This window comes from Colius striatus, chromosome 10 (assembly GCF_028858725.1).
Source record: "Colius striatus isolate bColStr4 chromosome 10, bColStr4.1.hap1, whole genome shotgun sequence".
NCBI lineage: Eukaryota > Metazoa > Chordata > Aves > Coliiformes > Coliidae > Colius > Colius striatus.
In genome coordinates, this window is record NC_084768.1 from 6,922,361 (window position 1) to 6,946,280 (window position 23,920).

The 23,920-nt window shown below is 39.1% G+C and overlaps 3 protein-coding genes across 18 annotated transcripts in view; 2 read left to right on the forward strand and 1 right to left on the reverse strand.

Moving 5' to 3' along the window:
- BTBD8 (BTB domain containing 8) overlaps positions 1 to 8,401 on the forward strand; it is a 40,315-nt gene extending 31,914 nt beyond the window's left edge. For all 8 annotated transcript variants that reach the window (XM_062003635.1, XM_062003636.1, XM_062003637.1 and 5 more), the window contains one exon: positions 763 to 8,401. In XM_062003635.1, the coding sequence (XP_061859619.1) occupies positions 763 to 1,232 (470 nt within the window). In that variant the 3' untranslated portion in view covers positions 1,233 to 8,401. The remainder of the gene's footprint in view (positions 1 to 762) is intronic.
- Positions 1,325 to 22,738, forward strand: C10H1orf146 (chromosome 10 C1orf146 homolog). The gene is made up of 6 exons (XM_062003655.1): positions 1,325 to 1,373; positions 14,085 to 14,212; positions 16,102 to 16,195; positions 17,264 to 17,432; positions 20,130 to 20,208; positions 22,622 to 22,738. Exons 2-6 carry the CDS (start codon positions 14,144 to 14,146, stop codon positions 22,736 to 22,738), a joined length of 528 nt encoding a protein of 175 aa, XP_061859639.1. The 5' UTR covers positions 1,325 to 1,373; positions 14,085 to 14,143.
- The window catches only part of GLMN (glomulin, FKBP associated protein), a 30,849-nt gene continuing 19,081 nt past the window's right edge, over positions 12,153 to 23,920 (reverse strand). For 6 of the 9 annotated variants that reach the window (XM_062003648.1, XM_062003650.1, XM_062003649.1 and 3 more), the window contains one exon: positions 20,498 to 23,849. In XM_062003648.1, the coding sequence (XP_061859632.1) occupies positions 23,742 to 23,849 (108 nt within the window). In that variant the 3' untranslated portion in view covers positions 20,498 to 23,741. Of the gene's footprint in view, positions 12,201 to 20,496; positions 23,850 to 23,920 lie in introns of those variants that run through there. The other 3 variants (XM_062003645.1, XM_062003644.1, XM_062003646.1) reach the window with 3 other exon arrangements.

The window sequence follows — 23,920 nt, forward strand, 5'->3', positions numbered from 1 at the left end:
TAAAAACTTATTTCCTAAAACAGAGATATTATACTTGGAACTAATGCTTATATACAGAAAAGTTCTAACTTGTATCGTAGCTAGAAGAATAATTGTCTGGTTTTGTGGGTTTCGTCTTCTTTATACTTATATTTCAGTCTGTTTATCCCATCAAAAATATACAATAGTGTTGATTACAACTATTGTGTATTCAAGAGCAATTAAATGATGAGAATCTGTGTTTTTCCAAACCACAGAACAAGATGACATTGAAAGCTGTACTATTTTTTTTTTTCAAGTTTGCTTACCATTGCCTGCAGCTGCCCTTTGCATGTGCAGTGTAGAAATAAGCCTGTGGATAAACAATTTTGGTTTTAACTCTCTTCTAAGCTGATATAGCTTAAGTCACCATTCAGTAATCATTCTCTATTAACTCCCTCCATGTACCTCATGGTCTAAATTTAATTTATGTAGTAAATGAGAAGCTCCATGTGCATTAAGTGTATATTTACATTGTCATTTTCTGTATCAGAAACTTAATTATGGAGGTTACTGTTAATTACCAGTGGTGATTGCTGCTTTAACTTAATTTATAAGTCATACATTGTTTTTTATATAGGAAATAAATGCCTCAAATTTTGTCAATTTTGTATAACCCTCCATCCTCCTTTTTTTAACCTGGTTGGATTGTCCTTCCTGAATGAATTAAATTTTGTTCTACACAGCCCTGAGGGGAGGAACATCTGCAATTTTTACATTGTACAGTATTGTGAATTATTTCAGGAGACATAGATGATTATGACACAATGGCACAAACCTGCATGTATGAGCATCGGCCTTCAAAAACCCTTTCTCCAATATATGAGATGGATGTTGGAGAAGCAATTGAGCAGAGGATGGATTCAGAAACAGCAGTTCTAGACGTGGATTTTGAAGATCAGCAGTTTGCAGAACAGGACTGGACTCTTCTCAGGCAATTGTTATCTGAACAGGACTCAAATACAGGTTTCAAAAACTCTGTTCCTGAAGACCTTAACTTAGCACAATGTCTTATCAATCAGACGTTGTTTCTGGCACGAGATGGTTCGAATCCTCAGGGTACCTCACAAGTTGACACATTCAGTAGGTGGACTGAACTAATGTCTCCATTCGATGATTCTTCAGCAAGCATTACAGTGGCAAGCTTTTCATCTGAAGACTGTTCATCCCCTCAAGGGGAGTGGACAATTCTTGAACTGGAAACCCATCATTAAGGTGACCAACTGTTTGCAACTGAACTCCAACCCACTCCCCAAATCCATTTTTGATGAGTTGTTTCCATACAATAATGAAATACTGCATCAGTCAAGAACGAGCAATTCTTGATACTGAGGCAATCTTTCTGGTATAATGAGGTAAATGCATTTCATTTATAATCTAGATTTAATCACAAGTACAATAATTTTTCAAGACTTAAATGTTTGTCTTTTCTAAAAATGAACTTTGAGCATGTATTTTCTAGAATTGTTAGAAAAATTAGATGACATGAAAGAAAACCTTTGGTTTCCACCTTTCTTTTACCTTCCTTTCTGACATTCAGTATTCTCATTCAGTAAGAACTTAAAGATGACTGCACAATTCGTAAAGCTATTTCCCTCCTTTTCCACTCTCTCCTCTATGTGGTGACTTCATTATACAACAATAAAGATTCAGAATGGTTGTATCAAAAGGTGACGTGTGCCAACGCTGCTTTAAGTGACAGAAACATATACTTATGTTCAAAGGAAACATTTCAATATGACTCTGGCTTGGGCCTTGTTAATATGAGCAGCTTGTTTCATCTGTTTCCTCCAGATATGATTTTTGTACTTTATCGTTTGCTTTGTTTAGAAGTTTCCAATAAATTATTTTTAATTGTCTTTCCTTTAAATATAAGGCCTCAAAGGGCCTGTGCTAGAGGAAGAGCACTGTTTCTTTCTTGGAAATGCACATGTTTAAGTAAATATTTTAACAGCATATTGCATGAATTCTGAGGAGTTCATAGAATGCTGCTCCTGTTCCAAAAAACAGTATGTATGATATCTCCAAAAATGCATCTCAGTCTGAAGTGGTCAGTGTTATGCAAGAAGTGTGACATGGACTAGAATTACCTTCAGGCCTCAGTTCTTTACACTTTTACCCTTCTGATGCTCTTTGGTGCAGAACAAGATTCTCGGCAATTTGGTTTCATTAGTTCTCACAAATGGTCTGGTTTTGGAAGGGTATTCATTCGTACCTCTAGTGTAGCATTTATATTGAGACTAAATGTCAACATAACCATTCTTCTGACTGAGTGCAAAATAGGATGCACTGCTCATTCTGCTTTTGGCTATTAATTTGGGTGTGGATAGGACTGTTCATTGTCTTTTCGCATTTGAAGGGGGAGGAAGGGAGTCAGAAACTATTTGTAATTCTTATCAAGTCAAAACTCCAGAAACATACAGGGTTTTATCCAGGTAAAGTTTAGGCTCTCTCAAATATCTGCATTATGGAAAAAGCAGGGCTTGCCTTTCACACATCAGAATATATAAACAGCAAGTATTCTACCTCTTCTTAGTCCTTAACAGAAGTGCCTTCAGAAGCAGGTGCCATATGGCAGCAAAAGGCTGCTAACACTTTTTTTGCTTAAACACATTTAAGATAAGGGCAGAAGCTGGCTGTAACCACTGATAATTTGATCCACGTTGCAAGCTTTTGCACAACTCCAACAGTGCACCTTAATTTTCTTAAGAAACTTCATTTCTTTTTTGTTCACAGATAGAAATTCTCAGTTCTGTGGAAATATGAAGTTGCCCCAGCATATGACTAAAGACGCTATGATTTGTCATATCTTTGGACTTGACACAAACTATTTTTCATGAAAGCTCTTTATTATCTGGAAGGCCCCTTTGTTAAACTTCTGCTACAGAGTAAAAGTGGTTTTCTTTTCCCCAAAATAAATGGAAGAATTTTATCTCATTCTTTAATATCAAGGCACAAAAAAAGAGGAGGGGAAAAAAAGCGCCTTCCTTTCTCTTTGTGAATGGAGAAGTAGGACCCTAAACTCAGGGAAGGAAGATGTTCAGTCTCATAATAAAAGTCCAGTCTTCATGCTGAAAGAGTTAAAAGAACAAATGATTAAGAACACCTATTTCTCACCTTCAAGTTTACAGGGTATATTGATAGTGGATAATCTGTTGTATAAATGAAAGAACTGTAGTATTAGCCATAGTAAAACATGAAACTCTAGAAGAGCTCTTGCAGACGGCTGAAGAATGGTGCTTTCCCAATTTCTGTGTAAAAGATTAAAGTAAAAGTTGTTTCCAATAAAGTTTAATCTACTTCCAAATCATTATGATATTCTGGTAGTGGGCATTCACATGTTAAACAAAACTAACCAATGGTTTGGTTTTGTTTAACATGTAAATGTCCACTACCAGAAAGGAGAAGATAAGATTAGGTAAAGTGACAAAGTAAAAGAAGGGTTCCTTTTGTCTATATTATCCATATTTTTGTCTTCTTACTGAAGTGAAAAGTGGCACACAAAGCTCAATGTTTCTCACATAAAATACAGTCATATACAGGGGGGGTTAATTTGAGGGGTTTTTCTTAGCATTTACTTTTCCAGTTGCATGAAAACTAAATTAGCTTCTCTCTTCAAGTCCCCAATGATGTTGCAGTTCTTTTAGTAGTTTTGCAGTAGAGCAGTGATTAGGATTTGGTGTATTGTTCAGTTGGTACATATACAGCCGTACAATTCAGCTTCCCACAGCCAAATAGTCTCTGTAGAAGTACCAGGAATAGAAAGCGCTATTGTTTTTAGCTTGTGTCACCAGAGTGCCTGTGAGGCTTAATCAAACCAGCATCCCACTGGCTAGACATTGTACAAACACAGAATAACAACAAAGACTTCCCACAGTGTGATTGTAATTCAAGTTAAGACAAAAAAAAAGGAGGGGGTTGGAAGAATAAAATGAGAGTGTCAGTATTTGCCTGGCTGATTAGCAATGGACTCTGGAGTCCTGCTCTTGCCTCCTGACAGTGATTTTATCACTGTATTCACCTCTTTTTGAAAACACAAGAACATGGACAGATGTTTTAGACTAAAAGAAGAAAGAATCAAAGTTAGTGACATGGATTCCAAGTAAATAGAGATTAGAAGGTCTAAATTATCTCTGAAGACAAGGTATCTTCATCTGATGAAACAATGAAAAGGCATCAGTGAAGAAACTAAAGAAAGGGGTAGCACTGCCAAACAATGTTTAAGATCCCTACCATTCTATGAATTCACCTTTGCTGTAGTATTCTGAAAGAGTAAGAGCAGTGAAATTGCTTTGTCAAAGCCTGAGAAGATAATGTTGCAGTCAACAGGTTATACTGACAGGGCACTTGATATTGTTATGTGAATGGGTAAAGATGGCACTATCCTACTGGTAGTAACAAGAAATTCAGTGAAGTATCAGTGAAATTTAGAGAACAGCACTTGGAAATCAGATTTTCACATAACAACTCTAGGTTTGCCTACCTTGGATGACATGTTATGAAAGTGAAAAATAAGGAAGGATGTTTTACATGTGTGGATGTATCAAGTTAAAATAGACTCAAACTCTAAAAAGTGACGTCAACAGACGTAATTACTTTTTTTTGCTCGGAAAATTAGTCTAATCTGAACTGGAGAAGCAGCTCTACAGGTTTTTCACTTACAGATGCTAACTAAAATAGTATTTTTTTAATAAATCATTGACAGATATATTGCAGAGGGAAAAGAAAAGGAAATGGAGGCCCAAACATTTGGAACCCTACAGGGAACTATGGCAAGTGGAGGTACTTCTAAATGAACTGCTCAAAACCAAACCAATTAGGGGAGCAAAGGAAATAAAGATGGTGACAGGAGCAAATGAGGATAACAGGTTATAAGGAAGATTGCACCATTGTTTTCATTGAAGATATGCCATAAGAAAGGTGTATAAAACAAACAGCAATTTTGAGACTGGTTAAAAACCATGTTCTTAGGGACCAAAAAGAGATACTTGTTTCCTCAGAATGAAAGGCAAGCAAGTGCCAGTTTGGTAGAGTATGACAGAATTGCAGCTAGGAAACTGAGCTTAACTGAAGAGAGAGGCAGCAGTTAGCAAAGCACACCAGCTAACAATATGGTTTAGCTTGTTTTTTAAAAATACTAAATTATACTGCATTTATAAAGCACAGCAAAATAAATGAGGAGACTGAGGCCTAAAGATCAGGAGAGGTAAGTATGCATGAAGTAAGATAAGCTGGTAGCCTGGGCTGCTACCATAAGTGATCAAATTAGAGCAAAAGGAAAGGCAAACATCTTATTTGTAAGGGGTAGTGAAAAGGACGCTCCATATATTAATGGAAATAGAAAAACTTAGAAAAACTTTATGTAGAATCATAGAATTACAGAAAAACTGTAGAAAAATCATAGAACTACAGAAAAACACAGGTCTGAAGGGACCTCTAAAGGTCTCCAGTCACAACATCCTGCTAAAAGCAGGAGTAAGGGACATGATAGATGTGGTTGCTAAGGCCTCTGCATGTAAACTGGTAACAAAGTCAGCAGGCAGAGACACAGTGTTCACAGGAAACAGTTAGCTGAGAAAGAGATTCTCGTATTGTTGGAAAAGATGAGTAGTACAAGAATTGCTTGCAATATTTTTACCTTCTGGATATGAGACTGAACTGTAGGTGTTTATTATTCCACGCTTCACTTTTTAAGGTTTGAAATTCTTTCAAAATTATACTGAATCTTTGACTTTGCAAATGTTATTATTTTGGAGGAACTAGTAGACAAGAGACCTTCTCATGCTTCTCACAAAGTCTGTCCATAACCTCAGTTTCTTTCAGTGAATATGTACTGAAAAAAATGAGTGCACTTGTTCTAGGTACAGCTTGTAGGAGACTGTTTGAAAACTTTGATTATATATTACTGCTCTCTGGAAAATAATTAGTAGCATGCTCATTCAACTTTGCTCCAGAAAATCTAAATCCACTGCATGAAGGAATTTAGGTACTATGTTGTTCATCTGTTGCTCAGAACCAAGACATAAGTCATTATTTTGCTTCCACTAATATGAAAGGAAAAAAAACGCTTGTTGACCTCAGCTGAAGCAGGTTCAGGGCTTACCTATATTTAATGCATGTGCTAGAAATGCTATTTTTCCACTGTATCTATTTCATAGTTTTCTAGTTTTACTCTACTAACGACATTGTACAATTGTAGATGTGACAAATTGCAGCTAGAAAGACTTTAATTTAGGAGTTATCATTGTATGTGTTCTGTTAATATTTCATGACGGGTGATTTAACATTTGTACATTGATAGATGACATTCTTGCCAGGACTACACAGGAACTAAGGACAAAAGAATGAGAAGTAGCTGCTTTGTTACAACAGATGATTCCATGGAAATGGGATTTCAGATATGAAATCAAATAGAATTATAAACTTTCATCTCTTGGTCAAAATCCATACTGGTTTTCTGTTCAATCTCTTGAACACAAGCTATATATGCTGTTGTGGTTTTTTTAATAAGCTTTTATGTGTTCAAGTTTTGAAAAATTGCAGCTTGAATCTATTCTTGGGCTAATTTAAAACTGAGCTTCCTATTGACGACTACTGTGTGTGTTTAAGGAAACTAAAACTGTTACAGAGGAAAGTGATTTATGTTAAAAAAATGGAGATTGATTGGAGAAAAATACAAAGTTTGAAATTTATTCCTTTTTTTACCTTTGGTAATGAATAACTGCAGAAGCTGTACAGTGTGTGCATGCACACGTGGTTTTTTCTTTCATTTGACCTTTCTTTTATACTCTGCTTTGTAACTTATACTATGTAGTCAATTAAGCCATAGTTCTGCAAACAGGAGTGAAAGCACTTAAACATTTGCAGATTTCAGGTTAACATTTTTGGGAAAGAATTTTGGCTTTCAGGTTAGCATTTACTTTTCAGAAAGGGCAATGGAACTGGCACTGGGGACAAGCATTGCGCATACTTGTGTTTTTATATGGTACTTGACTTAATGAGGTTCCAATCCCAATGAACTATCTGGATGCAGTTAAAAGTATGAAACAATTAATAACGGAATCCCATTAAGTGGCTTCCCTGTTCTTGATTTGTTGCTGAAGATCCCAGCACAGAAGACTCTTCCAGTAGAGAAATCAAAGTCTTAAGACATCTAGCTTTTTGTATTACGTGCAACAAAATATATTTTGCTATTATACAGTAAAATATGAATGCTGATCAGACCTTCAGTAACTGAAGCCTCAATATCAGCAGATGTTGACTATAACTCAGTAACTAGATATATTTAACAAGGACATTGATGGTCAAAATAGTTTTTGTATATTAACAGAAGATGACTGTTAACTGGATTAGAGAGAGTGCATATTCTGGTGAATCAAAACAGAGCCTGACAGGTGCAAATCTGGGGACTGAGACCAATTACCCAGGAAGTCCATCAGGTTTTATATTTATGCACATAAGTTAAACAGACTGACTTTTTCTCAGAACCCACTGAAATTAGCATGAGGGGTATTAGAGCCACACTTTAAAAAATCAGGATATTTAAAGTGTCTGAGAAAAAAGGTCAGTGACTCAAGTGAAAATTTGGGCTCATGTAACTTACATTCTAACTGTGTAAGTCAGTTTTAAGACTGATCTCACCAAATGACTTAAATCTACAGCATCCTCATTTATGCAATCATTTAGTCATTTATGTTTTCTTACACTTGTGTTTAATGAAATCATTTTAGTTCTTCACCTCTTTTGAGTGTGGCATGGCATCCTACCTCTCAGTAGAGTTATTTCAATGTGCTTAAGATGAGTATAAATAGGATAAACCATATGTACATGCCAGATTCAGTGTAGGTAGTATAAAACTTTTTTGTTCCCTTCATAGAATGAGGTAATTTTCATGTCTTTGAACATGAGATCCATCTATAAGTCAAACTTCCTATCTATAACAAAATGTCTTCCTGTGTCTTTGTGGTAGAGAAGGAAATGTCAGTCTCTATTTTCTGGATTATCATGTTGTAGGAATTAAGATTAATCCCATATTTGTATGATGGGATGCATTTGGAGAGAAGTTTGAGTCACTGCCTGTAGTCCACAGCTTTATGGCCCCAGAATATTTTGACTACTTGGTCTTTGGGAGAGTAAGAGGAGGATGTTAAGCTCTCAAACTGAATGCTTGCATGTTTTCTACCTGCTTGTTTTCAAACCTAGAAAATTATCTGAGGCTTAAGTAACCATATTTCCAGATGACTCCCTGTGAACACGGTCTTCTGTTATCAGATTCTCTGTAGAGTTGTATAGTCCCACGAGCTTTCTCACCTATGATACATACATAAGATTCTTAGTTGATTTCTGTATGACAGAAAATAATAAATCCTATGTGTAACTTAAATGCTGAGTCATTGTACTTCATTGAATTTGTCAACTGCTGCCATCAATTTTTGTGCTCTGTAAATTTTTTTTCGATGTTGCTTTCCTCTTCCATCTGTTTAGTGGACCTTCACTCCCTTGTCTCTGCTAAAAGGAAAAAGACCCCTTCTTTTCTTGCATCACGTCATTAGAGAACAAGACAGGTGATGTATGAAGGATGAAGATGAGTTCCCATAAAAATCTAAGGGAGAAGGAAGATACCTATGTAACTGCCCTACAAAAATTAAAAAATAGTGCTGATTTAGAAGATGCAAGATATGGCCCAGGAGAGCACAGAGAAGCACTAATTTGATGAAAGATTTTGTCTTGTCATAAATTAGTTATTCATCCAAATGCTTAAGCCATTATCTTCATCATATGAGAGTTCTAATCCCTAGATCTTTCTATTCCTGCCTAAATGGAGTTCTCTGCTCAGCCTCTAGGAGTTCTATGGTATATGTGCCAGACACAGCCCTATTTTCTCTCTTGCAGCATCACCAATATGTGAAATGCATCATGCAGGTATGGGGAAAAGGAATGCTTTTGAGATTTAAAGCTAAGACTCACAAAATGTTCAGAAACTGTCACAACAGAGATATCTTTATGCACTAAAATAAATTTGGCTCATAATATCAGGTATCACAGGATCCCTCCAAATCACTTTTTGGATGGGAAACTACTGGGGAGAAGAATGCTCTGAAGAATACACAACCCAGAAAAACTGTCGTGGTTTGGCCCTCCTAGCAAAGAAGCAGCACGAAAGTCTCGCTCGTGCCCCCCATTCACCCTGTCAGGGTTTAGCGGGGAGCAGCTTTTGCTTGGTAACAGGGAGCAGATCGCAGTGAACACCCGGTAAAGAGCTTTTGGATTCTCCCCCGGCTCCTGGGTGCAGACCCACCTCCGGCCCGGCTGGGCCAATCTCGTGCCTGGGATCACTATTTAAGGACGGGAATTGGAAGTGCTTGGGAGGAGGTGTGAGAGTGGTGTAAGAGGGAGGGCGCCACGCGGACCCCGCTGTTAGAAGAAGCAGGAGACCAGAGACCCCTCTGCAACCCGTGGTAAGAACGCAGCTGTGCCCCTGCAACCCACGTAGGGCAATGGCAGGGCTGAGAGCCACCAGCAGCTCCGGGTGAGGGCACCTGGACGGGCAAGAGACTGTGTGAGGAGGGGCCATGGCACAGGCCGTGCCAGAGAGCCTGTGTGCCCCAGAGCAGCCCCACACGAGAGGCAGAGAGGAGCTGCAGCCTTTGGGATGAACGCACATTGGAGCTGCCCGTGCAGGGCTGCCGGGTGTGTGAGGGACCCCGCGGAGGTGCAGGGAGGACGGGTGTGGAGCCACCTGCCCTGAGGAGAGACAAACGGCAGAAACCATCAGGAACAGACTGACTGAAACCCCCATTCCCTGCCCTCCTGAGCCGTTCAGCGGGGGAGGAGATAGACACCGGGATCAGGGCTCTGAGCCCGAGAGGAGGGGTGGGGAGAAGGTGGTCTTAAAGGGCTGGTTGTGCTCTTCATCTTTGTGCCGTTCTGTGTAGTTTTGTGTTGGTTATGTTTTGGGGTTTTATGGCTATGCTTTAGTTGGTGTTGGATTACGTTATTTTCTATTTTCTTCCCCAGGCCGAGTAGCCTGCTCTGTTTTGCAAGCGGCAATTCAGCCCTCCCTGCCCTTCGGCAATTCTCACGTCTTTGGTACTTGAGGCTAATCAAGGTCTTTTGTTCCCTGATGGGCCTAAACCGCGACAACCCCCATCCCTGTTAGGATGGTGGAGGGCACGGTGAAATGGGAGAAAAAAGATAAGCAAGGTTGTTGTGGATCGAGACAAGGGCAGGGAGGGCTCGCTGCCAATTACTGTTCCGGACTCCAGTACTTGACTTAGAGAGGAAAGTAGGAAAGTTTATTCTACTACCTACAAGAAATAGAACAGAACAAAAAGGCAGTAGTGTCATTGAGAAAATTACAACCAGCACTAAATTTAAGACCCCCATCCGTCCTTTCTTCTCAGGCCCAGCTCACTGCTCCCAGTATCTCTACCTCCCTCCCCTTGAACGGCTGGGAGGGGGCAGGGACTGGGGGATGTGGTCAGTCTCTTACCGATGGGCTCTGCCGTTTCTCTCTTCTCGGGTGAGGATGACTCCTTGCATTCTTCCTCTGTTCCGATACAGGGTCCCTCACGTGGGACACAGTCCTCAGTGAATATCTCTGGCGTGGATTCTTCTCCACAGCTGCAGCTTCTGCAGATACAGGGTCCCTCCCTCGGGACATGGCCTCTTCTGGGCATAATTTTACTGAGCTGCTTTGGTGTGAGTTCTTCCCACAGTTACAGCTTCTGCAAATATTGAGTCCCTCCTACGGGACGTGGCCTCCTCCAGCCATAGTAACTGCCCCTACACAAGGTCTTTAACAAAGTGAGTCACTGCCCCTGGCATGGGGTCTTCTTTAGCAAAATGAGTCTCTGCCCCTGGTCCAGGGTCTTTAGCAAAATGAGTCTCTGCCGCTGATGCGGGGTATTTAGCAAAATGCAAACAAATCAGTTTCACCAGTCCTCTCCATAGAATGCAGGGCAGTCTGCTCCAGCACACCTCCTCCTCTCTTTCCTCAAACCTTGGAGTCTGCATGGTTGTTTCTCTCTCTCTTCCCACTCCTTACACCACCACCAGCTGGAAAAGAAGAAGGAAGGGACAGAAGAAGCAAGAAACAGGAAGAAGCCTCCTCTTCCAACTTGTTCTTAAAAAGTGATTGTGGAGACATCTAATTGGCTCAGCCCCAGAAGTGGGTCTGGCACAGAGCTGGGGAGAGTTTTGAGCAACTTCTTATTGGAGCCATCTTTACAGCCCCTCCCCCCTTACCAGAAAAGGCTGTCATGTCAAACCATGACAAAAACCTATTTTCTTTTAGTCCAAGCTCTATTTAATTAGCCTTCTGGCATTAGGCTCAGAGAAAGCCAAATCACGTAGTGAGATTGCAAAGCTGTGGTGGTGGTGTCCATCTTCATGTACAATAAATGGCTATTGGGGGGGAAAAAGGCATCTGCTGGGCCTAAATGCAGTGTTTCAATTTCCCTGTAAATTTTTCTTAAATGTAATAATTTATCCTTTATGTACCAGACATTTCTAACAGCATTACACTAAAAGAATCACAAATCTACTCATCTGTTAAACATTTACACTGTGAATCACCTTTTTATTCCCTCCTGTTGTTTTTTCTCCATCTGAATCATTGTAATTCAATTAATGCATGTACATATTAGACATATTCAAAAAATATAAATTCAGATACACTATAATGTTATAAATCAAGTATAAACACTACAGTAAACCAGCTCCTACTCTTAATCCTGGCATTTGTCTAGAACTGAAACAAATTCATTCATAATACGCACGAATTCAAACCCCACATCAGCAGATGACAGCGGAATCACCAATTCCCATCATAAAACTTATTTTAAAATACATTTATAAAACAATAACTCCTGATGTTCTCAACTCCCTGATTTTTGTATGAAGTCAGAGCATGTAGCTCTCCCTGCTGAGTTACAAAAAACAGTCTCACAGTTTGTTGGTGCTGTCACAGCTCTCCAAAACACTGGAGCTGAGATACCTCATGTATTTTCATTTAATTTGCTGAGTTTCACATTTACACTCCACAGAAATTTAAAAACTCAGAAATATTTTACTTTCTATCAAAAGTAGCATGACATTTCCATGCCTTTGCAGTGAGGGGTAGCAGTAACCAGGTGCATTTGACCAACAGAAGTAGGAAATTGGATATGAAGCCACTTGATCTGAAACGAAAAGAAGAGTCATTTTTAAATCACTGAAGTGTCTAATCCTTTCCAAGCAAGACTTAATTTTTTTTATGTAAATGTATAATTTTTAATATATCAATACAGTTGTTTTCTTCTATTTTAAAATGCTTTAAAAAGAGTTTTAAAAGAAAAAAGCTTCTACTACAATCTTTTCAGTAAAAATACCAGTTTCAATAGACAGACATGAACTTAGATTCATATACTGGGTGAAGAGCAAAGCTAGAAATCAGTGCTCTCATTCAGTATTTTTAATGGCACTGCACTCTAGCTCTCTTTACAATGTAAAATAAGTACTATTTCCTCTTATGCGATGAAGAAAGAAGCTCCAACATTCTCATTTCTTTTTCACTGAAAGTGGTGCTGTTATTTGCTTTCACATTTTTGTACTGTGTAACTTCTCTATTTAGAGCATGAGAGACAGTTATTTGGAATATTCCTCCCCAGAAACAGCTGCAGAATTAGCTATCCATTAAAAATATTCCCTCAAGACTTTTTCCCATGCAGAAGCTGACTTATTACCATCATTGTTTATAACAACCCACTTGTTCTGCCTGCTGCCCTTCCACATTTTTGTTCTTTCAGTCCTTTTTATCATCTAAAAATGTCACACAAATTACATTTATTCAGCAGCAGTCTCTTGGGCCAACGCCAAGTTTCTGGATGGCACAATTTTCTGCAGCATCCCAGCAAAAGCTGATCCCTGTACACTGCAGGACTACACAGAGCAGCAATGCTCTGCTGAGTACTCCCTGCTGAGGCCAGAGCTACTTTCTTAGCAGTAAGCTTTGTGCACCTCATTATTGGGAGCTTTTGTTAGCCATTTCTTAATTCCTCAAGGTTGGCTTCAGCTGCCACACATCCCCTCCTCCTAAGGACTGTGGGAAGATGAGGCGTCCATAGAGGCCTAGTCTAGGGTCACACCATAGTCAGTAGTCCTGCTCCCTTGGCTGTGGTGCTGCTTGATGCTGGCTGGTGATAGCCCAGCTCTGAGACTGAGAGACAAGGACAGGAGAGGCTGTGGTGGTGGCTGAGGCAGAGTGGCTGTTGCCTGGAGGCAGGAAGCGTGGGGCGGATGGTCCCGGCCCTTTGCTGTTGCTGTTCCTGCGCTTTCCAGGCATCCCCAGCAGGCTGTGGCAATTTCACTTTGGCACCTTTTCAGGTTTTAAAATGGGGATAAGGCAGGATTAAAGCTGCTATTGGGAGCCAACTGGCACAAAGTCTTTGTGGACACCAGCTCTCCTGATGGCCTCCAGTAGCAGCGCCACCACATCCCAGGCAGGCACCTCAGGGGTGTGCAGGGAGGCCAGGGTCAGCCTCCACATTGCCTCATGCTCTTGCCAGGGAGCTGTAGTGTCCCCAGCTGCACTGTGAACCTTACTGAAATACAAATGCCTGCCAAGCTAGATATCCAGGGATATTTTGACGAGTGAAATGCAAACGTAATTGACAAGGGCTAATGCTCAGGCCCATGACATGATGGGCTGCTCTTGACTGGGCAGGAGGCCTGGGACAGTCTTTGCAAAGTATCTTAGTGTAAAAGTGACAAATGTGCCCTTTGAAAAGAGAGCAAATGTTCCTCAGTAATTTTAAGTGCTTTTAGGAATGTTTTTCTGAAGTTTATTCATTACACTGCACTGTCTGTTTTGCCTTACAGGGGAAGCTTTCTCAGATGCAGGTTCTTTAAAGCCATATAGGTATCAAATTGATACCTTAAATTAGTTCAGTCATAGTGGGCACCTGTATACATTTTGGAGAACTGAATAGTGCCCTGTTTTTTAATAAGGTCTGTAATGGATCCATGTGCCTTAAACATTTTACCTCTTTAATTGGCAGGTAACATGTATAATCTTTCTTTTCCAGGCTTTTCAGAAGGTGACACCTAAGACTTCATTGCAGAGCCATTAAACAATTGAAAAAAAATGACAGAAAGTGGTGGGCAGGAACAGTCAAGATGGATAACAACAGTTATTATGAGTACAGCTCTGCAGGTATGATACTACTTGTCAAGCATGGCATCTGACTCATAAAGAAACATTGAAAGAAGCATTTCCTGTATTCAATCTGTTGAAATACTTCATGCAATGTCAATTAATATAGTTTTTTGAGGATAAAGCGGTGATATTAGTCTGAAGTTGCCTCTACTATAGTACTGGGGGGGTGTGTGTGTTTTCTCCTGTCTATTTCTGTACCTATTTAATATTCTTGACACCTGCTATTCTGAGTTACACTGCTTTAGGATTGTTCTCCTGACTCATCGTTTTTGCATTGCACTGATGCTGCTTTCAGTTAGCACTATAAATACTTTCATCGGAAATGTTTTTAATCTTCTGGATTTCTCCCTGAATGCTTTATTTTAGACTATTAGTCAGTAAGTGTGCAATTCAGTTTAAAGTAGTGAGTCTAACAGATATTAATGGATATTTTTATCTGTTAATATCAGAAGCCTAGACTGAGTTCTCCTGTAATGTGAAAGGGTGTGTCGAGGAGCTGGTAATTAGTTTCTGCAGCTGAGGCCAATTTCATGCCAGATGGAGAGAATTTAGAGGCTAGAGGGCATTGATTCACAAGCAAGGATATCTTAGGCTAGCTTGGCTGACAAGGTTATCACTCTATCTCTGTGGTATAAATGAGTGAATGGTGTTGAGGTAATTCCTGTATCACCTCAGTTTAAAACCTGTTCTTCTTTTACCTGCTTGTCTTGGAATGAGAGCTTGTAAGCTGTTCCAGTTTGGGAGCTGCTTCAAGAGCAACTTAATCCATATTATGGTGAGAGGTATTGGAGGGCAGTGATCTCATCAGTTATACCAGCATAACTCACTCCTATTAACGATCCTCAGCTCTACTCAAAACTACCCTTGTTAGTAAGGACTCTCAGTGAGCAAAGATATGGAAATAGCCAAATGCAGCTCTAAGATGGTTTTTCAAAGGTAGTGCTTTGTATCATTTTTGGTTATGAGCTTTCACTTTTCCTTGTGCAGCTATCGTTTTCATGTAGCTGTTATTTATATTTGTGCTTTAAATAATTCACTGTCAGCAGTGGCTTTGCAGCACAGAGTTTTTCCAAAAGTGTAGTTATACTTTGCAAGTAGCTGTCATTGAGTGTTCCCTTTCCAGGTCAATGGAAAGTATGGCATTTCTGATTACTGTCTCCTTCAAGGTTTACTTTCTATCCCGACTTTATTTTGTGCTCTTCCATTAAATCACAATCCTTTCCTATATAGTCAGGTTGGCTACATTTGAAATGGGTAGACTGAAGAACATGTTAATAGCTGACAAGGATTTTTTAATTTAATCTTTAAAAATATGTGTGTTTGAGCAGCTGCTGTAGGACATACTGCCAAAATGCTGGCAGAAGAATGTATCCAAACCCACTCTATTCTGTAGATGATGATGTTGCATAGTGCAGTGTTCTAGTTTTTCCTAAGTGGACTGCATTTTGTCAAAAAGCTTTAGAGAAAATCACATCCCATACAGATTTTCCAAACTACCTTCCAAATGCAACGCTGACATCTGTGAAAAGAATGCTGTCTAATTAACCAGTCATAGAAACACACTACTGTATGTTCCTGGCTTCTGCAAGTCCTCCTTTAGCACATCTTACAAAAATAGAATGTAAAGTGTTTGAGCTTATGTATTATGCAAGAGTTTCCTGAGGCAACCTGAATGCATACAAAATGGTCAGTCAGTGTTTGATAACTTAAAATACAAATATTCAAAATTTTATTAACTAAAAAAATTAACATTTTACTCCTTCTTTAGTGCAAGTGGAATAAAAATATTTTTAAACAACGTGTATAGTGGTTCACACAATGCTTTAAGAATATTTCTAACTTGACTGAAAACATATTTTTAAAATAACCTTTTAAAATTTATTTAGAATCATGAAATTTCTACAATTCTACAGAGGCAACAACACAGAGTTCGCTATTCAGAATCAGTGGAAAGTGGAGCTGTGATTTTTTCTCTTTCTGGTATGGTACTTTGAAATTTATGTTTTTCAATTCATAAATACTAATGAGGCACAAAGTTAGGCCCTGTGGTAGCTACAGTAACCTGAATACTAGCTGTCTTGTTGGAATGTCATGTGCCATGCCTGGATGGAAATCAGAGGCTAAGGGGAAGAGAACTTTGGGAAGAAGTTTTTTCAGGGTTTTTTACTTTTTTTGGATGTATTATAGAATGGCTACACTAGATTCGGTGATGATCAGTTGAACTGTTTAGTAAATTCTTGTTAGAGCAAACACATTGAGTGCCACTAATATGTAACACAGCCATCAAGATCTGAAGTATCCATAGCTGTAAACACAGCAGTGAACCAAGGCTTTTATCTTCCAAGTTGAGTTTGCAGACCTGGTGGTAGCAGAAGAGTTATGGAAGGCATTCTTTGAGCATGTGCTTGCAGAGGTATTCCAATGTCTGCACTTGTAGTGGATTGAATAGTTGGGTTTTTCTTGATGTTATGGTAGAAAATAACCTCCGAGTTCTGTGTAGCTTTTTACCTTACCATAGAATGGTAGAGGTTGGAAGGGACCTTTAGAGATCATCTAGTCCAATCCCACTGCTCAAGCAGGTCCACCTAGATCAGGTTGCATAGGAACGTGTCCAGGCAGGTCTTGAAGACTTCCAAGGAAGGAGACTCCACAACCTCCCTGGGCAGCCTGTGCCAGTTCTCTGTCACCCTCACAGTCCTTTTTAACCTCATGAGGTTCCTCTGCCCAGCTCTCAAGCCGGTTGAGATCCCGCTGAATGGCATCACAGCCTGTGGTGAATCGGCCAGTCCTCTCAGTTTGGTGTCATCAGCGAACTTGCTGAGCAATGGGCCTCATCCAGGTCATTGATGAAGGTGTTGAAATTTATTAGTCATCACTGTTCAAATCTCATGACTGCATTTCACTGTCAAGATGTGTAAATTCATTCACGTGTTTCATTCCATTTCCTTTTAAACTAATGGTTGAATTAAGAATTCTGTTTCCTAGTTTGTGGGGAGAATTTGAGTCACATTACTGTCGTGACATGTACTTACATCGATTCTCTTAAAGGTGTTGCATTTATACTGTCAGACACGCAGGAATTGCTTATGATAGGGGAAGAGCAGTTTTCCAAAAGAATTCAGAAGTTCATAACCATTCATCGGAACAGTTTTCTGGTTTTGTCATCTGCTCTTCATGGACCAGAAGAATGGAATGTCATGTTTAGGATCCAGAGAAGGTACAATTTCAACATCAACCCAAACTTTCTTTTGGTAGGAAGAAATGAAGTAGCAGCCCTAGATTCAGGAAAGTTGCTAATGCACTGGGAAATTACTTAAAGCATATGTTTATTAATGGCAAGTGAAAAGAACACTAAGTGTATCAGTCTAACACGTCATAGGTAACAAAAAAGAACATTCCTCAAAACATGGCAAGTATCAGTCACTGTAGGGCGATGTAATTTCTTTTTAAAGTTTTCTCTTGAACTGGAAAACCAGGCAATTTGCTTAGCTCTGTCAACATCCTTTCATGGTCACTTTCAAAAGAGAACAGGCAAATTTCATTCATGATAAAAAGCTTTCTTGTAAAGTAGATTCATTACCAGCTTTTAAAACCTGTTTGCTGGGAACAGTGTCGATAATACAGAGTTAGAACAACCGAAATAACCAATGTTATTCTATACCAGAAGTATAAAACTGGACATAAAAACTTTACCTGTGATTTCCACTGAAACCTTGCATGTTTCAGTACATATATACTGACAACAGTTACCAGATTGTGTTCCAGACTTGTAGTCAAAACTATTTATTGTTAAGTAGTTGATTTTTCTGCTAACTGCAGCTGATATTCACTCTTGACATCAGAGAAGCAACTATTCTAATTGGAGTCTTTGATCTTTACCAGTTACATTAAATACTGGGCACACTGCCAAATGCTGATGAGTAGCAGAGTGTATGGGATGAAATGTAGGAAATCTATTACCTGTTTGTGAAAATGCCATAAATTTTCATGAGGGGTCTTAAAAGCTCTTCCACCATTCAAGAACATGCTGTTCAGCTGATGGCAGTGCTCATTCTCAGTCTACTTTGTGCTTACATACAAAGGATTGTGTGCATGTGCTGATCACGAACAAACATGACGTTCTAAAACCATTTCATTTGGCAAGTCAGTAATTTTATTACAATAAATGGTGTTGTCATTGCAGGCCATACCAAATTGATGTGGACAAAGCACAACTGTATTTCAGATGCATGTGTATTTTTACTGCTATGCAGCTTGAGTTCTGCTATTCTATGTGCATCACAGACTGAGCTTTTACATTTGTGGAGCTGAAACTTGGGCCATGGTCTCTAAAATGACAAGTCACTTGTTGGATTTCTTAAAGAAAAAAAATGTCCCCTAGTGTTTTCTGGTCTTTCTGCATTACTGTTTATTTCTGTTTGTCTATGGTTTTGTTGCAATTGGGGAAGGATTTTTTGAATTACTGTTAGTAAGAACTTTACAGTATTGCTGTTCAGCAGTGTAGGGTTGTATGTATTATGGGAGAAGTGGAAGAAAAGCAATCTTCATCATCACAGCTCAAATGTGCATCCACTTACAGCCTCAGTAAATCTGTTTGTTATTTTAAAATCTTGGAGCAATCACATGTTCTAATGGCCAGTATTCTGCCCATTAATCAAATCAATAAAATGCAAACTAAGTGTAGATCTGCTGTAATTTGAAACAAAACTTGATAAAAATGGATTTTCGTGGATCTAGGTTAAGCTCCTCTGATTCATTGTTGCACTCATTCATTCATGTTTTCCTTAGTCCATTGCTACTATTAGCAAAGTCAGATTTACTTATTTCCCTAATCCCTAAATAGTAAGTGAAACCACAGTTTCTGGACCAGATTTTGGCAAAACTCAACAGTGAGCTGAGTATCTAGTCTTAGGGAAGGACACTGCCTATAACATTTATTTTTGCTAATTAGAAGAATGGGCAGCCAAATTCAGATCTGATCTCTAACCAGCAGAGGTCTTAAAATGAGTCCAAGCCATGGAACAGATGGAGGGGAAGAACAGGTGGCAGTCACACAGGGAGGTCACAGGGCAGTACACAAGTGAGCAGCTGGGCACTTTGTTTGGATTACATTTTTGATTATTTAAAATTCCTCACTCTTTGTTGTCCCTGTCATGTTTTAGATCAGCAACAGAAAAGGCCAGCAATGCTAACTTTGTTGCTGTTGTTATTATAACACACTTAAGATACAAGTCTTAGGCAAGCACAGAGCTTCTCCTTGAGCTTTGATCTCTCTTCCCTGACTGCAGAGACAACTGATGCAAGTATTTTAAATCTTTGCATTCCATTCTCAAGAATGAATGCATATGAATAACATCATTTATAGAAAGAGAGTGAATTTTAGGTTAAATTAATTGAATAATTCTTTACATCAGATTCCTAGCAGCATTACCCCATTATCTTAATTGCATCTGACATACACATCACTATATTTAGATGGTAGACTACAAAGATTTAGTTCACATTTGGAAGGATTTTTAGCACAGTAGTTTAAAATTCTTTTCTATGTTCTTCCAAAGCCATAACCCTCCCCCCCATTCTTTTACTGTCACGGAGAATGGACACTCTTCAACAATATAGCAGAAGAGGGTGTAGTTCTCTCTGAATGTGCACATACTTAACAAGTCTTGATTGACTGTCAAAGAGCCCTCGAAAAACAAATGAGCCCTTCCAAATACCATCTAAACAAGTGGTACAGAAATGGGTCAGATGGTTGGACAAATAGCATGAACTCACCAGATGTCACCTTCTATGTACTTACTGTGCCTTAACCACAAGCAGTTGCTTACATCATATGGGAATGCTTTTTGAGTTTTATGGTTTAACAGATTAAATGTGAGTTCTAAAAGTAACTTGAATTCATTTTGATGTGCAGATTCCTGGGCAGTAATTTACGTATAATACCGGTTCATAATTCCACTGAAACTGTTAAGTTAATGCTCACTCTAGCTAAGGTAAGTCTGCTTACAAATACTTAAAAATATTATTTCTGAAGTATATTAGCTAGGAAAATCTAAGAACTGTAAAATATTTATTTTTCCTTGTGGTGGTTTAGCCCTGGCTAGGTACTAGAGGCCCACCAAGTCATAATATCACTCCCCCTCTTAAACTAGACAGGACAGAGAAACATGACAAGAGGTTTATGTGTTGAGATATGGATAGGGAGATCACTCAGCAATTAGTGTCACAGGCAAAACAGACTCAACTTAGGGAGAAAAAGGTTTGATTTATTAATAAACTATCAGAACAGGGAGATAAGAAATAAAAGCAAATCTTTAAACACCTCCCTTCACCCCTCCCTATTCCCAGGACTCGGCCTCAAGTGGCACAGGGGATGGGAGTTGCGGTCAGTTCATTACAGATGGACTTTGCCACTGTTTCTTCTCAGGGGAAGGCCTCATCACACTTCCCACTGCTACAGTGTGGGGTTCCTCTCCATGGGAGACAGTCCCTCACAAACATCTTCAACATAGGTCCTTCACATGGGCTACTGCTCTTTATGAACTGCTCCAGCATGGGGCCTCCTACAGGGGCAGCTCCTCACACCCTGCCCCAACATGGGTCATCCACCGAGAGAACAGTCCTTCAGGTACCGACTGCTCCAGCGTGGGTCCTTCACAGGGTCACAAGTCCCCACAGCAAACCTGCTCTGGTGTGGGCTCCTCACTTCCCACAGGTGTCCAGGTCCTGCCAGGAACTTGCTCCAACGTGGGCTTCCCATGGAGTCACAGCCTCCTTCAGGCATCTACCCACTCCGGTGTGGGGTCCTCCACGGGCTGCAAGTGGATCTCTGCTCCCCTGTGGCCTCCATGGACTGCAGAGGCAGGGCCTGCCTTACCACAGATCGCAGGGGAATGTTTCCTTCGGTGCTTGGGCACTTCCTCCCCCTCCTTCTCCACTGACTTTGGTGTCTGTGGAGATGTTTTCACATTCTCACTCCCTGTTGCTTCTGCAGTTTGGCAACTGCGCAGCAACTTCTTCTAAAATACATTATTCACAGAGGCATTACCTCCATCACTAATTGGCCAGGCCTTGGTCAGGTGCAGGGTCCATCTTAAAAATGACTGGCCTTAGCCCTGTCAGCTACAGGGGAAGCTTCTGGCAGCTCTTTGTTTAACGAAGCCACCCCTGTAGCTCCCCTGCTACCGAAACCTGGCCCAGGCAAAACCACTACATTCCTTAATGGAACTTAACAACCCAAGTAGTACACTGAGGTAGGACTGTTAATTCTGATGCTTTATCTTCTTTATTGTTAACGGTAACTTTAAAAGCTCTTAATAACATCTATGAAGACAGATATTTAAGAGCTAATTCAGCTCTTACCACTGTTAAGTTAGGATGTCTTCATTTACTAGTTCAGAACTAAGATCTAAATATGTAATGAGTTCAACTTAAAGTAAAAATGCCCATCTGCAAACTAATTATTTCTGAATTTTTAATGACACAGATACACAGGTAAGTTACATGCGTTAAGCTGTAGAAATGATACACTAGTATCTGCGACCTATCCTGTATGCATCAACATCTTACTAAAACTATTTACTGAACCTGTTTAGAGAACATTTTTCAATGAAAATTCTAACTTAGATGCTAACTGTAACATTGCTAGCGGCATCCCATGTACCAAAAATAAAAAGAGCAGGTTGAATGACATGAATCAAATACTTGATTACATTTTATCCTTTCCTGAAGTGGACATCTCAAAATAATAAGCATTAACCTGTTCAGAGTATTCATCATTTTTAATGGGGCAAAAGCTGTTAAACACTACAGTTTTGAACACTGCACATTTTATGGAATCTACTGCTGTCTGACACTCTTAGTACAGCATTAACCTCAAAGCTTTTCAGATTACTACTGATCCTATAAACTTGAATTTGCTTTGCCACTGGTTCTGAATGTTTACACCAAACTTCAGCAGGACAGCCTCAGAAGAACTGATGACAGTATATACCACAAATCTGTTGGTTGCCATTATATTCTTGCTGATGCAACACAGAATCAGTCCAACAAGCTCATCTTCTTGCAGAGAGTCCCTTACTGATATAGGGGCTAAAAATTTACCTTTTTTGCCCCATATTAACAGACATGGCCAAGGGAGCAATATCAACTGATACCATACCCAGCTCCTGTTGAAATACTATCCAGATAATCAGATGCTGACAGGCCTGGTTGTTTTAGGACTGGTATTGCACCTAAAGGGATACACCAAATCACCTCTCTGTACAACCTTCCCAAATATCTGCTTCAGAAAACATTTCACGGCTGGATAATATTATATTTGTACAAGCTGAAAAATAAGATGATGAATATCCCATTGCTCAAGAGTTACTGTGTCCTATTCATAATATTTTTCTTTCCTCTAAGATAACTTCCAAGCCACAGGCAGATGATACTTATTTCAAAATGGCAATGACAAAAGCTCAAATAATAGAAAACAGTCCAGTTTGGAAGATGCTTCAGGACTACCAGCAGCATAATTAATTTAGTATTTGGGCGTTTTATTCATAAATAAAGTGGCTACATTTTAAACAAGTTACAGAATGTTGGTAAAAATATAGTTACTTTTCAAAGGGCTCTATATACAACTTAGGCATTTAGAATGAATATTTATATTAAATAACTATACAGAGAAAAATAACATACATTGTCCCAAATATGCCATCTAAGAAAAGAAGTGGTTTAATTACACTACAGAAAAGCCATCCATATTTTTAACTTGATTCTGAACTTAGGAGTCTTCTGCTTTCTACAATTTCCCCAAATATGTAATATATTTTAAGGAAACATTTAATCCTTAAAGATAAAAAGAATGCAAAAATAAAGGTTTCCCACACATACACAAACATGTCTGAAATCTTGCACAGTGTGGTCTTTAAACAAATGTTACCTTTTGTGTTACTACGGTGTTACTAACACCTTATTTGGCTTAGAGTTGGGTTTTTTTCTTCAAACCTGGTTTCCTTTGCCATGTTTCTACTGTTATCTCCCTCTACCTTACAGTCCTGGTTGTAACTAGAGGAGCTTGTTTGTCAATATTAAAAAGTGCTAATAAAAATGCCTTGTGCTTAAACAGTGCTTTTTTAATTCATGGTTCTCCAGTCACTTTTTATCTTTGTAATTTACAACACCAATCAGAAAATACAATCTAACAAATTTTGAAAATTAACAGAAAAATGAATGTACAACCCTACCTCCTTGCCACAGCCTGAGAACAAAAAAAGCCCCTAGTTATCAGTTTCTACACTAATATAAAGCATCGTTCTGAAGAGAGACGTAAATAGGCCATCTCTGTGAACTGCATACAACAGCAGCGACAGAAAATGAAAAAGAACAGCAAGTAGATTGAGGAAGAGGAGCATTTGCAATTGTTCTAGAGTCCACTCTTAATTGCTCTTCTGTAAAGGTTGATAGCCTCCTTTTCAACTAAAGCCTCAGAGTCAAACTGATATGTAAGAAATACGTTAATTCAAATACTTCACCTGACCTAACTATTTTCATCCATTACAGCTTTTATTTTCACTTCCATGAGTTCTTCTACTCGAGCTAGAACACTTTCTATTAAATCAAAGGTGAATAGAGCTGAGTGTAAAACCTGAAATGACAAGAGATTAATGTTATTGCAATTAGAAGAGGTTGTTTGTTTTTTTTTTAATCCACTGTATA

What these genes read in the sequence shown, in the direction of transcription:
- C10H1orf146 (XM_062003655.1), top strand. Translation starts at nt 14,144, where the DNA reads ATGACAGAAAGTGGTGGGCAGGAACAGTCAAGATGGATAACAACAGTT. An exon ending in TTATGAGTACAGCTCTGCAG is followed by an intron (nt 14,213 to 16,101) that starts GTATGATACTAC and finishes AAATTTATTTAG; the next exon opens with AATCATGAAATTTCTACAAT. An exon ending in TGTGATTTTTTCTCTTTCTG is followed by an intron (nt 16,196 to 17,263) that starts GTATGGTACTTT and finishes ATTCTCTTAAAG; the next exon opens with GTGTTGCATTTATACTGTCA.